The sequence below is a fragment of the Netta rufina genome, assembly GCF_964035555.1.
Source record: "Netta rufina genome assembly, chromosome: 2".
Lineage (NCBI taxonomy): Eukaryota > Metazoa > Chordata > Aves > Anseriformes > Anatidae > Netta > Netta rufina.
The window spans coordinates 100,655,146-100,672,367 of NC_140124.1; the positions used below are offsets into that span (position 1 = coordinate 100,655,146).

Sequence of the window (17,222 nt, forward strand, 5' to 3'; positions counted from 1 at the left end):
GCAAATGGACTAAATGGACTGTGTGAATGCATTAAATAACTGCTCTGCAGGTATAGAAGGGGGGACACCTCTGGAAAATTTCATGAAGGCATATAGTCAGAAGTCATATAAAAGTTCACCTTCACCTGTAGCCGTCTCACATATGGTTCAGTCTTAAGAATTGCTTTAGTTCTCACTTCTACCCAGCAGCAAAAAACAAATTTATAAGCTTTATAGATCACTCTGACAGCAGTTACCATTCTGATTGTTCAACAGCCCACTAGGGTTTTAAAGCTGATAGCAGCATCACATTGGTGTGGAATTCAAGCAACATCTCAAAATGATATGAAGATAGATGGACAGTGATCTTTTTTTTGTTTGTTTGTTTGTTTTCTTTTTTCTTTTTTCTTTCCTGTAATCTGCACAAAATTGTCTGAATTGTTCATGCCTAGACTGTACTGGATATACGGTTAAATACACATTCATAGCACATAAAACTTTCTGCGCTCATTTACATGCATTATTCTTATCAGCTTGTCCTCATTCCAAAATAAAAGTGTTTCAAAAGGCTTGAAACAGTTAACCTGCTAACAGTCCCCTATACCTTACACACTGTAAGTAGCAAAATGTAACTCAAACTGAAGAGTGACAGAGAATAAAAAATAGATGTGGTGTTTCAGGTTTGGAGCAGTAAATTATCATGTTATTCATTGAACTCTCCCTAGGCTCAGCCAACCATACATCATCTGTCAATACACCAAATTCAATCTATAAATTAATGTCATGATTTTTGTGCTGTCACTAAATGTATGCTATTCACAGGGGAGGTCAGGAACCACAAAAGTTACGTTATTTTACAGGGTGATGCATATTCACAAATCCCAGGAGATGTGACCTATATTCCATGTAGCTGAGCAGAAACCTTTTTATCTGAGTTGATAACTCCAGTTTCAGCAAACTTGAGGAGAGGAGGTGGGGTACTATACCAACAAGTCCAAAGGTAAAGTATATGCCCAAACACAACATGGCTTGTAAAGTAGGCCTGAATTAAGTATTTGTATCTTTTATTCTAGTTACAGAAATGAAAATTAATGGAAAAAGTGAAAGAACCTAGAGGTCCACCACCTATGTACTTCTTTGTTGGTATCTTAAGACTGAGTCAATGACATCCCAGTACTTTCCAAGACACCAGATTGTTACAGGGTTAGGAGCTTGAGTGAATGACACAGCAAATAGTTGTGCTTCAAAACCAAGGGTCTTAAAATACCAGTCCCAATAACAAATACATAGAGATACAGAGTAAATGATAAACAGCTAAGTAGAACTGTCTTAAACTTTCTTATTTGCTAAGAGTTTCTTGATGTATCAGTAAATCCTTACATAAATGAATGTTTTCTGGGTCCTAGATATGCTTGTCGGAATTAAAAGTTATGAAGATTTCTTTTACCTAATCATACAGCCTGAATAGTGCCATTGAACAAGGCTTGCCTCATCACAAGTCTAGCATCAGGTATACTGGAATGAGCAATTGAAGAGTTTTCTATTTCGATTCCACGGCAAAACAGAAGAGATGCACGGTACTTTCGCAGAAGCATGATGCCTTTTTTGCAGACCAGAGCTGGCTTGCAGCAGACTGGCTTGGCAGGAGAGCATGACTGGTTGTATGCATGGAGACATAACAACAACAAAAATTCTTTATTGACTTTCCTTTTCATTGGGCAATGAAGAATACAGCCCTTTTCAGATGAGACCTCTTAACATGGTGCTAACATTTCTGCAAGGTTTTAAAGGATAATTCATAAGGCAGTGAGGGACACCTAGGGGTGTTCCTAGAGCTAGATGGGACTTTTCTGACTGAACAGAGATTTATCCAGACCTAAATGTACTGTCAGAAACCTACCCATCTCTCTGCCAGTCTAACTGGTAGGCTGCTGAAGAATCCATGATTTCAGCATCAAGGACAATTATTTCATGTTGATGGAAGTCAAAAGTTCAAAAGCCTACCTTTTAAAAAGGAACTATAGCTACAATAGAATAATTAGTCAGGCTCTGGAGTCCTGCATAAATTTCCAAGAAAAAAATCTTGTTTAAATCTCCTTTTCACAAGAACATTTTTTAAATCCAGTTTTAAATTTCAGTTTTAGGACACAGGATGTAGTAAATGTGAAACCATACAAATGTGCATTATTCTCTTTTGTAGTACCAGGTGATAGAAAATATAAGCCTTGGAAAGAAATTGAGCCTGTTTCTCCTGGGTTTACGTTGAACTTTTTAAAAATAAAGTCTCATTCACTTCTTTCCCAGAGTACCTAGTACAGCAGAGGACCCTGGAACAAATTACTCAGTTTAATGCTACCACATGCATAATGCAGTGTGGGATGGATTAATCAAGGCCATGACAGGCTTCTGTTCCAGTTTCAACTAGATGCTGGTATGCCATTCTCTTTTCAACCTTAGCACTTCTGATACATTTTTGTTCTTTTTGATTATGTTAAAAAAAAATCTAAACAAACAAGACAATCTACAAGGAATTACATTATATTACATTACAGCATACAAACATATATACACTAAAATACATATAAATACATATACACCTACAAATAGTTACAGATTCTAATTTCTTAGGACAATCTCCACATGATTACTTTCAGCCTTTTATTCCATTAGAAATATAGACAGTGATTCTTTTTTTTTTTTCTTTTTTTTTTTTTTTTTCCAAACTAAGACCTATATTGTTCTGTATTGCCTAATAATGAAATTATAAATCAACTAAATGACAGGCAGACCATCCATAATTTCAAATGCAGTGGCTATTAAGAATTCAGTTCTATGATCGTTATAATAAAAACAAGGTAATATGCCTAAGAACTTGAATAGTGTGAAGGAAAAACAACCTTAAGTATAATGAAAACATTACAAAGCCTTTAGAAAAATCCCAAAGCCTTCTATTTTATGGAAAGTCAGTAAGAAATGACTTTGCTTAATGTAGAATGACAAATACTTAGCGTGAGCTGTTCTGTGAACACCAGAGTGGTTGTTAACATGGATGTTTAAATGGTGCTTTTAAAATGAAGGCATTAAATTTGCTTGCAGTCTTACCCTTTTCCAGCCCAATGTGTCATTTTATATCTTGAGTCCCACATGTAAGAAAGCATTGAAAAGCAACCCTGTAAAGCATTTAGCTTCTGTCTTTTACAAAATACTCAGTAATTTGAATTAGCAGGCTTTTGGTTCTGTTTTTCAGGAGAAAGGAAGCATGGACCTACTCATGCTTCAGAACATAGTTAATCTATTCTCATGTAGTTTGGAAAGACAACTATTCTGTCACTGATATTCATTCGTGCTATGAATTATACAAAGGATAAAACAGTATCTCTATATTTTTACTTCACAGGACTAGCAATTATTTATGGTATAGTACATTTATCAAATCCCCTAAGAAACTCAAAATGGAATCAAGAAGAAATCCTGTTATATATAGATGCACAAAGTATTAATAATTTCAGATTTCAGTTTTAGGGTAAACAGCCAGAGAGCAAAGAGAACTTTTTTTTTTTTTCCTTTTTTTTTTTTTTTCTCGTTAGCTAAATATTAGACAATGTTGTGAGACAGCATTTTTATAGACCTGTACCATCCCACTAATACACCCTTTGTCCTGGTACAAAGCATGGCAGCTGCAGATACGGCAAGATTCTTTCGATGTTTAGCAGCTTAGGGGAAAAAATAATTATGAAACTTTTTATTAAAATCTATGAAATAATTCCATGCCTCTGCATGCCTGACATCCTGGACTTCACCAGGTTAGTGAAGACTAACCTGCCTTCAGTTTGTGCTCATTGGGAAAGTATGTCAAATTTCTAGGGCAGAGGCTTTGAGATTTGTATATTTGTACAAGTCTCTCTAAAATCGACGTTCTGCTGAATGTTCACTATCTACCAGATTAAGTTGGAATCTGCTTTCTTTCTCCTGTTTGCCTTCTGCAGTTAAGCAGATCTTTTTCTACTTACTCACTTTCGAGGAGTCCTACATGTTCTAAAATGGGTGATTTGCTATTATCTTAACTATCTTGCTTGACTTTTGTTCCTATGGGAACAGTTTAGATTTCAATCCCTCTGAGTAGAATTGTGATAAGGAGAGCACTTACAGTGTCTACACTTCAATATATTTGTACAGGAAGAAAGAACAATACAGAACTTCTCCACTTATCTAGATCCACTATGTTAAACATTAGTAAAGACTGTCCAGACAAATCTACAGTAAGTGAACAGCAAGGGCAACTGAATGGTTATCATATCTGCAAAATACACAACTGTGTAATGAAACTTTACTGAAAGACAAAAAAAAAATAAAAATAATAATAATAAAAAAATCAGCTTCCATATGTTTTGACTTTCAAAACCTTAAGTTTAGAATTTTTCATGTTGCAGTTCCAGAGCAAGTTTACCATTTTGAATTTCTGCAGCTAGAAGTCATACAACTTTTCTACTTATTTAGCCACAGCTTCCATGTGTGCTCCTGCTAGGCTGGATGTTTACCTTATTTCCTCACTGTCCCCCATTTGCCCTATAAACAGGGAATGAAGCAGTTTTCCCAGCTAAGGGGGAAGAAGTCTGGGAGAAGTCCTGATGGGAAGGCCATTTTGTGGGTCTAGTGTTTTAAAATTTAACAGCTGGCAGTTTTACAAAAACAAAACAAAACAAAACAAAACAAAACACAAGTTTATCTTCACAAAAATTGTTTTGTTTAATGTTTATTAATCTTAGAACTAAGTTTGCACCTTACTTAATAATCTAAAAGTGGCTGAAAAACATGGAATTTAATAGTGTAATCTATCTAAGGCTATCTATCAAGGTTATCTAAGGATCTATCAAAGGTTATCTCCTGGAGATAGGGTAATATTTTCTCTATTCCTTCCATTCACTACTTAACATAATGCTAGTGTGTCAGAAAATTGTATCAATGTAGTTCCTAAACTCACCACAGAAAAATGAGGACCAACATAAAAGCAACTATGAGAAATGACTCAAAATCCAAATATTTCTAATTTATAAATGTTAAAGTCAGAATAAAGGTGCATATTTTTAGGTAGGCATGAAATAATTAAGAAACAAAAGTGAGTATTAATGATAAGGCAACCAGTGGTCAAGAAAAAGAGAATACACATCCTAAATATCGATCTTCAAATATAACATTTATAACCATAGATTGAACTTTGCCCTGAAAGTGGAAAAGTGTTTCAAATATTATGATCAAAAAGAGGAAGGGTAAGAATCCATCTGGATGTTTAATCTCATTCAATGCCTGTGTTTTCACCTTTTTTTTTAATCTCAAAAAAATTGTGGCACATGTGGAAGTACAAACATATGTGAACTCCAATGAACCATTCATTCAGGTCCATCATTTAAAAACAAACAAACAAACAAACAAACAAAAACAACAGAAAGTGGAAAATAACAGGTCATAAATTTTCATATGGCAATCCTCACTGATACAACAGAAACATATCTTGCAGAAAGTTTTCAACTGCACAGATTATATATTTTGTTTTTCTATAAGCAAAAGGGAAGCTTTGCATGTGTTCCCTCTTATGGTACCAGAACTCTGTTTGGGAAGCTGTTCTACACCTTCATGATCCTAGAGCTTCAAATCCACAAAACAGTGAAAGCCTGGTTGTTTTTAAAACTTATGTAGCTATTTGTATTGCTAGTAATAACAGCAAGGATAATCACTTCATTCAAAGACTCAGTGTTTCACTGTGATTTTAATCCAAAACCTCCAGGGTTCTTAGCTGTCAAAGGATATAGTGATATGAATTACATCTAATATTCCAATGACATCTGCCAAACTATTCAATCACAGGATATAGAACAGAGTTGTCTTCACTTTTTCTTGTGAAAACAAGCAAGGAGAAGAATCCAGCTCATAATCAGTGGTAATTCAGTAATAGTCTAAAAGCTTTTTTAGTATAAAAATAAACAGAACTTGTGCCTTTTAAAAAAAAAAAAAAGCAGCAATGTAATTTTTTTTTTTTAATAAGAGATGGCAACACCAGAAAATAGTGAAAACAAGTTTAAAAGAAGAAAATGGGGACAGAACCAAAAGAATAAAAAGTAATTTGACACAGTGTATCATTCTTTTTCAACAAAAAGGAAAACTTTTTTTTTTTTTTTTTTTTTTTTACTATTAAGACATCAGTTTCACTGCACTTAGAAGAGCTGAAAGCATAAGAATATAAAAGAAAAGAACTGTTTATTTTATGGATGTATAAAAAAGCATTATCAAAGTAACAATCATAGCAACAACATATTCAAGAAATTACAATGGTGGATTCAACCAAAGCAACTGTACTATCATTAGTTAAGTTGCATCAATATATTGTGTTGATGTTGTTGTGTAGAAACCTCACAGAAGTTTCAAATATTCAAAACTGACTTTTTGCAATACCCCATTTTTGTTTTCCCCAGGGCTTGTAGAGTGGGAGTTTTAAGGGAATGACAAAATACAGCGTCTTAAATATAATGAAGATGTTTCTTAGCTGTGATGACTCTTGTAACTGCAGTTTATGTATGTTTGGGAAGAAATAAACTTCTTCAGTTCATCTACTACTTTGCAGAATAGGGCATTGTACTGAAGAGAGACCAGACAAATACCAGTATCCTGGGAGCTGCCTGCATTTACCTCATGGTTTGAGTTCTAGAATTGCCCTATGGTTTTGCCCCCTGCTTTCTGTTGGTCATGCCACTCTTATTTTATACTCAAGAAATCACTGAAGTCACATTTCAGACCTAATTTATTGAGCTGGTCATATCTGAATCTCCATCATTCAGAAAAAAATAGTAAAACCAAAATGAAATAAACAAGCAAACAAGCAAACAAAAAAAGCCCACAAATATTTTCCTTTTATTAATAAGCTTACAACTTCATCATTTTTCTTTACATTCTGTAGTTGGGATATTAAAACAAATTTGTTACAAACTTGTGCTGCACTAAGCTGATATGAGCAAGGAACTTGTATCACTTAATATTTTGTTGGCATCACTGAAGGAAAAATCATGCTCTCATGTGGCCTGTCAGTGACCTAGAAATCTCATTCATCATAAGCTAGCTGTCATTCAGGCACAATCCTTATCATGGTATCAACTTCCACAATAGTACCACAAACTTTAATCAGTATTCCTGCCCTTCAATTTAATTTTCTTGTTGGTCTTGTTGGTCCATCTACAAATTTAGAGAAAATTTACAGGACATTTCAGAATGCTTGTCTCACCGCAGACACTTGGTTACTGCCACATTACAGACAGTAAGCCTTGCAGGAAGAATAGCTTCTCAATAGCTACATTTGTCTGAGCATAGCCATAGATATACAAAAGACTAATAGAACACTTACCTGAAAACAAAAAACAGATTTTTTAATAATAGTATTATAGAAAGACAACACCCCTAACACAGTAGCTAGAGTGGTTCTACTTTGTTTGAAGTACTCTTGGAAGTTCTGTGCATTGTAAAAATACCAGGAAATGTGGCAGGTAAAGGATGAAGGCATTTTCCCACATGGCAGCACGGAGGTACTCTTACCCACATGCCCATTTTATTTAAGCGTATGAAAAATGATGCAAAAGGGATGAGTGAAAAACACATTAAATAATCATTTATTTTACAAATGCCCTTACTGCTAACCAGTCATTACATCTTCAGTAATGTTGCTACGGCTACTTGAATGTCGACTTTAACCTTCTGTACTTGTTCTTGTGATAAGGTAATTTCCTATCTTAAATTATATTATTATTATTATTATTATTATTATTATTATTATTATTATTATTATTATTATTATTATTATTATTATTATTATTATTCCTGATGCATTTAAAAGACAACAGTAATATTTTTTTCAACCTTTATTATGCTGGAGTAAACATGTTAGATTACCCCAAGCCACTTCATTTTTATTCACAGTGTTCTATCCTTCTACTTTTAACCTGCTTATACATTTGACAACACTAAATTGTATGTCATCTGAATGTGTTAGCAACCTGAAAGTATTGCATTTCCCCTGTTCTATAGCAACTGAGAATTTCATGATTCTTGATAATGAGATTGTTAAAATTCCCTTAATGACAATAACTTTCACATGACTTTCAGGAAGGCTGAAACTGAAACATTAGCATGTTCCTGACTAAGGTGGCAGCAATTTCCCATGGACTGAAAAAGGAGTCCCACTGTTTAGAGTCTGTCTTAAATTGAATAAGTTATAGACTACTTTTCATGTTATTTAACCAGCCATGACTTCTCATTGTTTTGCTACTATTAAATAATTCTGAGAAAATTTAAAAATATTTCTTACTAATCATCAAACTCACAACTTTGTCTGCTAGAATGGAATTCAGAAAGAAATAAAACAACTGCAAGCATGTTCCTTCTATCCCTAAAGAGGGATGATTCTTCTTTAAAGACTTGTTATCTCATGCTTTTTATCAGAGCACTGTAATATCTGAGAAGGGTTTGCTCTTCAAAACATTTCAACAGACCTTCAGAATCAGATTTCTACAGCTGTTATAGGGTTTGGGAGTACTGGTGTTAGTGATGGGAACAACTAGTTGATAACAAAGGCATATGGAATATTTCTGTTTTTCTATGGAATGTTTTCATCAGCAAATGAAGATTATCAAAAATTAGATGCTCCTCAGATGTCTCATTTGATGAAATCCTAACGGAAATATGGGGGCTACAACACATACAGAGCTCAGGCTTACCAGCATCTGCCTTGAAGGCAATAAGCAGGCTGAGGGCCTATAAGCCACAGGAACTTGGGAAAAAAACAGGCTCCCAAACAGCACACTCCATGGACTGGTGTTACAGCTCTCAGGCCTTCTGTTTTCCAAAGTGTTCTACATCTTTAGAGTCATATTTTAGATTAGAATACATTTTACCGTGTTTAATTTCGTAATTAAGAAAGCAACAGAAAAATGTGCTTTGTTTCAGACTGCACAGAGAAAGATACCAACTTATACTATCAAAAGCAAAAATGATATGTGTTATATCGAAACATTCACAGGTACAACTTTGACAAGAAACCTGTCTCATATTCTTCAGTCCCCACATACCTAACCCACAGTACCCACATACCTCAAACCTAACTTAACTGTCTTCTTAGAGGATTTGCTCCACAACCTTCGCAGGGACAGAGAAAAGGATAACTTGCCCACAGCTATCTTCTTGCCCTTCTTGATGATGGATGTGACATCTATCCTTTTCCAAACACCAGGAACTTCCCCAGGCTGCTATAATCATTCAAAGATGCTAGAGAGTTGTCTAGCAATGCCACAGGCCAACTCCTTCACACCCTCTATTGCATCCCATCTAATTTAATGGAGTTGTCTATGACATAAAAGTGATTTAACTGAGGACTGCCTCTGTCTTCCTCTACTGTGGGATCTACTTCACTCCTGCTGATTGCTAGGAGGCTCAGGGACCTGGAAGGTCTGAGGAAAAGCCTTACCAGAGAAAAGCAAGGTATAAACAAGGCATTGAGTACCTCAGCCTTTCCCATGTCCCTCCCACACTCATTTAGCCCTCCTTTTGATGTTGATGTACTTGAAAAAATCTTTATTGTCCTTCTCCCTGGCTAGTTTCAGCTCCAGCTGAGCTGGAGTTTTTCTGGCTCCATTCCTGCAAGCACAGGCAACGTCTCTGTATGCCTTCCAATTAGTCTGTCCCTGCTTCTGCCTTCTGTGTGCTTCCTTATGTGTTTGAGATGAGTCAGGAGGCCATGTACATCCATACTAGCCTTACACAATGCTTTTCTTCTGCAGTATGGAAATGACAGTTCTTGTGCTCAGAGGATGCTGTCCTTGAAGATTAGCCTGTTCTTCTGGGCCCCTTTGCTCTCCAGGACAGTTCCCCACAGGATTCTGACAAGCAGATCCCTGAACAGAGCATTGCCTATCACCAGTTTATTGATCAACTGCATCAAGAAATTATCTTCAATATGTTCCAATAATCCAGATTGCTTTTGTCCACCTGTATTGGCCTTCCAGAAGATATTGGTGTGCTTAAGTTACCCAACAGTACCAAGGCCTGGGACTGTGTGGCTTTCTCCACCTGCCTTAAGAAGGCTTCATCTGTCTCCCCTTGTTGATGAGCAGGTCTATAGCAGAAATGTACTACAACATCAGCTGTGCTGGTCTGTCCTCTGATGTCTGCCGACAAGTTCTCCACCGGATTGTCACTTTACTCAAGACTCCATTCACTCAAAACACAGCTCTACACAGAACATAATCTTAAGGTAGAGTGTCTAATACTGGTATCTTGTTATCACCTTAAGGTACCTGCATCTTTTATACACAGCTGGGTTCAAGATTGAGAAGGTACATCATATCTTTTATAGAAGAGAGGGATGAGAGCGCCAAACAGCCTGAACTTAGGTTTTCTCCTTTGGTGAAACATTCCTAAGCTATCAAAAAGTTGTCACTTTAAAATACATCTGCACTATAGTAACTCTAGGGAAGGAATAAGACCTTTTCATTAGAAAACAAGGGGAATGCATGTGTTGGCAAATGGAAACATTTCTGTAGAAGTGATTTCTGTGCTGTTGAAATATAATGTAAATGCTTTTATTAGGTTATTAATCATATTAAGGTAGAGAGTCATTAATATTTACACACATAAGGAACTGAAGACTTTAATGTGAAATACTTATCTAATGAACAGCTATCTGATCCTAGGAAGCCATTATTTTTCTATGTTTGTGTTTTTAAATTTAAATTATAAAAACAAAAGTTTTTCTGTCAATCTGTCTTTCATGATGGGATAAACAGATCAATGCTTGAAAATACTTGATTGTACTTAACTAAGATTGTAAACCATGCAATATTTCTATGAAAATTTAAAGATATCATTTTAAAATGCACAGTTTCAAATATGTCAATTAAAACAAACAAACAAACAACAACAACAACAACAGAAATCTCATTAGTAACTAATTAAAAAAAAATCTAATTAAAAAAAAAATCAAGTTAACTATTCTTTAGGACACAGACATAGATGTATATATACATGCATTTCCAAACAAGAAAACAGTGCACTTTAATAGTGCAGCGTTCAGTGTCTCACAATAACTACCTCTCATTATGTACCACGATTCCCAATTCTGCTCTCAATTTAACTCACTCATTATACTATGTAGCTGTTCAAACTGCAGACTACTTGACATCCAGCTTTACTATATCCTGGGGTTTTAGCTGTTATTTACCTCTTTGCAATGGAATGATAATTATAAGCTTAGCAAGTGCCTATAGCAAAACTTAGTAAAAAAAAAAAAAAAAAAAAAAAAAGGTATGTTTCACATCTTGACTTAATAATACCCCATAGGTAATGTTTACTCATTTTTACAAATTTAGATGAAAATCTCCATTTAGGCCATCTAGGTGCAGTCAAAGATGAGTAATGGAGGAAAGAGCTCTATAACAACCCCAACATCTCCCAAATTGTATTATAAAACAAACAAACAAACAAAAACAAAGAGAAAAACAAACAAACAAACAAACAAAACCACAAAAAGATACCCCAAAACATAAACCCCAAACACCAGAATTCTTGTTTATAACACATTTCTTTAACTTTAGGAATTCTCTCTGGTGTTTTAAGTTAATTCATCTGAGCAAGGCTTTGATGTGTAACTTGATTTCATCAAGCCCAAGATGCAATACCAATTGCTTACCTGACTCACACGCAAATGTCTTTGAGGTCTCATCATGAAAGATAATTGCCACTGCATGCTTCTTTGTCTCTCGAGGCAATCTAGTTATGTTTTTGATATTGTGCAGCTCTGTTACCTTAAAATGAAGAAAAATGTTTTAGGTCAGTTTACAAATAATACAAATAAGAATACACAACGCAATTTTTACTACAGTCTATATTCCCTATATCCACCCCCCACACTTCCCCTCCCCCCCCAACTAAGGCTAGCTAAATTTGTAGGTTTGTCATTGACAAAAACAAATAAATAACTACTGTTTAAAGTTGTAAAACATTCTATAAAATTCAATATATCAAAAAGTGAAGTATATTTTAATAATAAATTTCTGCTTGAAAACACAGATACTACAATGATACTAAGAGTCTTGTGATACTTTATAATAATTTTTCAATTTCTACATTCATACAACTTTTATACATTTCAAAATCTACATTAAATATATACCTAATGTAGAAACAAGAGTGTATTATAGGTTCAGGCAAGTAACTCAGTGATCATGCCAATTAATATCACTACAGTTGTGTGGATAGATCTTCATTTCTTTAGAGTGTAATTGTCATCCTCATCAGAACCAACAAATTTATTTTATTTTCCAAATATTAGTAAAGTTTATCAATTAAAACAAAAACTCCGAGAGCAAATTTACAGCATAAGCAATCCGATCTATTTCCAGCTTCCTTTGATGCAAGTAGATAACTACAATTAACAAAAATGGAAGAAGAACATGTTTTTACAACTTGGGTTGGTAGCACAGCCTATATTAAGCTGCTTAGCACTTATCGTAAAATGTTCTTGGTTACTTGTAACTCTGGGCAAACTTTATCTGTTTATAGTTAGGTTTTCCACCCAGGCAGAACATCTGCCTCAGGCAGAATTAATTTCTTTCAAATGTCACCCATGGAGAAAAAATGGACTACAAGTGGGTGGGGTTTTATTTATTTATTTTTGAGTTCTGATGATCCCTGTGTGTAGCTCTAGCATTCCTTTTAAGATACTTGGAAGAATGTTTTTTTTATGAGGCAGGCTTTATATGGTGCAGTAAAACAAATAAAAAAAAGCATGCTAGGGCAATTCCTAAAAAGATTGAGAGCAGATGAGCAGGGTCAGCCATCAAGAAGCCAGGGAAAGAAATTGAGACAAAGCATGAAATGTATGGGTGTTGTTGAGATCTTGATTTCAGCAAAATTCACTCTAGTTTGACAATGTCTTCAGCTTTGCTAAATTAGAGGTACTCAATAACAACCACTGTTCTCTTCTCATTCCCAAATCCTGTGATTTAATCATAGATAGATATCAGATTGGTCAGGTATTATTTACCCTTGGTGAACTGATGCCATCTTTTCCCAACTCTCATTCACATGCCCAGAAATGTGTTTTAGAAATGTGTTTTAACATGGTTCTTCCCATGGTCTAAGGTGAGGTTGTCAGACCTGTAGTTTCCCCAAGGTGACCTTTTGGCCTTTTCTGGACATGGGCACTTGCATTGCCATTGGGTTCCTAACACAATAGGGCTTTGCAAGAAATCATTTATTTCTCTCTCTCTTTGTTCTTTATTATTATTATTGTTATTATTTATTTTTATTTTTGCTTAGAGGGCAAGAGAGGGTCTGAATACTAAATACCACTGTCTTATTCAGAGAATGTGTATGACTGTTCATAATATACAAAACAATCTTAAGTCTTGTTACATTAAGAAGAGTAAATGTTTCTTCCTGGAATAACAGGAAAGACAACATAAACGCTTTGAATAGTGACAAGAGGACATATTAAACGTTCTTTCAATCTCTCTCAGACAGTAAAGACATATTATTTTCTTTAACATTCAAGTGTTAAAGATTACCAAAAGTCCTGCAATGCTGATAAGTTTAATAATAGATCCAAAACAAAGTTTACATTGCTGGCACCAAAGTAACGTAACGTTCACAGTAATTTTTGTTCAGACTTTGGTAACTGCAGACAACGAAGGAGGCATACATATCTATCTGTAAAGATGATTTTATGGGTTGTCTTGTTGATCAGTACATAAAGCTGACTTAATTTAATATTGACAGAACATTTTCTATGTAAGACCATTTATACACTTGTAAATACCGTCAGCATGAAATGAACAAAAACCACAATTTTATTTTATGTGCTGGTGGGAACTTCATGTCAGAACAAGACTAGCAGAACACCACCAAATTTTGACATTCTGCTCTTCAGTGCCCACACGAGAGATTCAGTAGAACAAAATGCAAGACAAGTTAAGAAAAGCAGTTTCAATTCAGGGGAAGAAGGGTTTTGTTTTAAACACATTTCAACTTTGTTTCTGGAATCATACTGCCTCCCCAGACAGCACAGAATTTCTTATAACTCCTGTGTGTTACATACATGAATTACCTCTTCCCAACATAAATTGCTTCTTCCAAACTCCCTGACATTTGCTTTTCTTTCTTTCTTTCTTTCTTTCTTTTTTTTTTTTTTTTTAAACAAAAAACAAAACAAAACAAAACAAAACATTTTTTTAGAGCCATTCAGTTTCATGCAGGTCATATTTCCCTTGTGTACATCCTTCAAAAATAATGGACTTGTTTCAAACTATCATGAGATATTGTGAGATATAACTTTTCTCATCAAATGTTTTAATGGTTTAACATGAGTAGCCAAAATACACGTATTTCTGGCAGTTAAAAAAAAAAAAAAGTGTTTTTTTTTTTTTTAAATACATCATATCTTACACCTTGAAATACTTTGTTTTACAAGAACTGAAGATATTGAAATAATACTGATTTCATTATAACAATCTATGGATAAAAGGAATTTATACAGAGATCAGTAAAAAAAATAATTAGTCAAACATAGAAAAAAAGAAAAGTGAAAGAGGAACTCAGCTTTAGGACACAGTCCCATTACTATATCTGAGAAAGCAATGAATATCACAGAATGACAGAACAGTTGAGGTTGCAAGGGACCTATGGAGGTCATCTGGTCCAACTGCGTAAGCAGGGATACCTAGAGCTGGTTGCCCAGGACCATGTCCAGATGGCTTATAAATATCTCCAAGGAGGGAAATTCCACATTTCCCAGTGCTTGGTTACCCTCACAGTAAAAAAAAAAAAAAGTGCTTCCTGATACTCAGAGGGAACCCACTATGTTTCAGTTTGTTCCTGTGCCCTCTGTCCTCCTTGCACCCTCGCTTCAGGAATTTATAGACATTAATGAGATCTCCCCAAGCCTTCCCTTCTCCACATTGAACAGTACCAGCTGTCTCTGTTTCTACTCATAGCAGAAATGCTCCAATCCCTTCATCATCTTTGTGGCCCTTCATTGGACTCTCTCCAGTATGTCCATGTCTCTCTTGTACTGGGGAATCCAGAACTGGTCCCAGTACACCAGGTGTGGCCTCACCAGTGCTGCTGAATAGAGGGGAAATACCACCTCCCTTGACCTGTTAGTAATATTTTGACTAATGCAGCCCTAGATACTGCTAGCCTTCTTTGTGGCAAGGGCACTTTGTTGGCTCATGTAAATCAAACAACACAAGTTACAGAAACTGCTCTAGTTTTATGTATAGGAAACAGACAACAGTTAACATCACAGAAATACGAGTTGATATTAACAGAGAGGTCATACTAAAAAATATGACTTCTATTGAATATGTAACTTTTAATATAAATCGGAGGCATGAATTTTTGCTTCCATATTCACCTTTTGAAATTATGCTTCCCTTCACAATCAGAGCGAAAAGACAGAGACGAGAGTAATAATGCTGTGAAAGTCTTTCCTCCCACAGCTAGAGAGATCTGAAGTTAATCAAACCCTGAATTCTGGGTTTAATGCCAACGAAGCATGAATCATTTTTCTACACACTGAATGTTTGCAATTAAAAAAATAAACACCTTAGAATTTATATTATTTTGTATGAATGAAAAACAAACTTTGGTTTGGCAACTAGACTGCTTTATCTCAGTGATTTTTAGAAGTTCAAAATTTCAATATATTAAAAAAAAAACCCTTTTTATAAGGAAATTGCAACTATTTATATTTGTGTCAAAAAGCTAATTCACTGAAAATACTGCTGTTTTTTACAATAAAAATATAGTATTCTGGAATTATCTACTATTAGTAAACCATTAGTAGACCATTAGTAAAACTGTATCATAAAGAAGAAAAGAATAAGGAGAGATTTTAATGGGCTGAAAAGCCCTGCCTAGACTTTACACAATACAGGTGGAAATATAAAAATAGTGGGATTAAAATTTGCCTAAAAAATGGTATATTAATAAAAGTAAAAGAAATAAATAAAAAAGATGAAAATCATTTTTCTTATTTTCCTCCCCTGCCAACACCTTCCTTACCCACAGTTATGTCCCTCTACACCAAAGCAAGAATAAACTTCAATAACAAATAAAATCCCTATCACCCGTTTTGTGAGTAATCTTGCAAATGGATTTGTTGCCTACCCTTAGCTTTTGTGATTTCTTCTATTAAGCAAAATAGATCCTTTTGTATTAAGCTATGACTACATAGCTTACATGTTTTTACTAATTTTAGTATGTTAACTTAGAGCTTTTCTCTTCTATCACTTAGTGCATGCCTCCATATGGAACTCATTGTGGTACATGTAAGGGACTCCTAGCACCTGGCCTTCTTCTCAGTTCTCCTACTCCTCACTCCCGCCTCATATGTCCATCACTCAGCATCCTACACATACATTTCCTTGGATTTTATTTCTACTTGGTTTCTTGATTTTGTCAATCTCTAAAACCATTTTATTTGTTTCTAAGATGACAATGAACACTAGTTGAAGAAAAGAATATAGGTAATAGTTAATTTAGTTAATAAATAATAAAATTATTTATAAATAATAAATAAATAGTTAATTTAAACAAACTTTCTTTGCCAAGATTTTTGTTGTTGTTGTTGTTCATTTTTCTTCATATACAAAAGCTTTTTTTTTTTTTAATTTATTTTATTTTTATTTTCATTCTTAGTGGGACTTTCTGACATCGCTATAGAAGAGACATCTATCTCCTTTCCTTTCATTTAAGATTTGGTGAAAAAGGACCTAAGACTGAAGATCTCTGTGGTAGAGGATATTCTAGGATAGGTATAGGCAGTTCTGACATTGCAAAATTAGGCTAGGCTCAGCTTGTAACAGTGTCTCAGTGCAACCCATTAGTTTTGGTTTCTGTAGCTTGCTTCCTCTCATAGTCCTGAATTTATATTACCACAAAATTTCTACATCAACATAAGTAATCACCAGCATAGCCTCAGGAAGAGAAATGTACTTGATCTGCACACAAATTTTTTTTGGTGAGCCTCAGATTGTTCACCAAAATGCAAAACTTCTTTACAGAGGAACGCTAAACATTGAGCAAGAATGAAAATAAAACTGTAGTTAGTTTCCTGCTGCCATTTCTCACATATCCAGGACACTTCATAGTAATTTCAAGATTGCTTCAAGATGCACTTCCACTTATCATCATCATTTTTGTTTATC

The 17,222-nt window shown here is 34.7% G+C and overlaps 1 protein-coding gene across 1 annotated transcript in view; it reads right to left on the reverse strand.

Moving 5' to 3' along the window:
• The window catches only part of DOK6 (docking protein 6), a gene marked incomplete at both ends in the record, with an annotated part of 248,722 nt that overhangs the window by 112,437 nt on the left and 119,063 nt on the right, over positions 1-17,222 (reverse strand). The window contains one exon of the mRNA XM_084281323.1: positions 11,702-11,816. Coding sequence (XP_084137449.1) covers positions 11,702-11,816 — 115 coding nt within the window. The remainder of the gene's footprint in view (positions 1-11,701; positions 11,817-17,222) is intronic.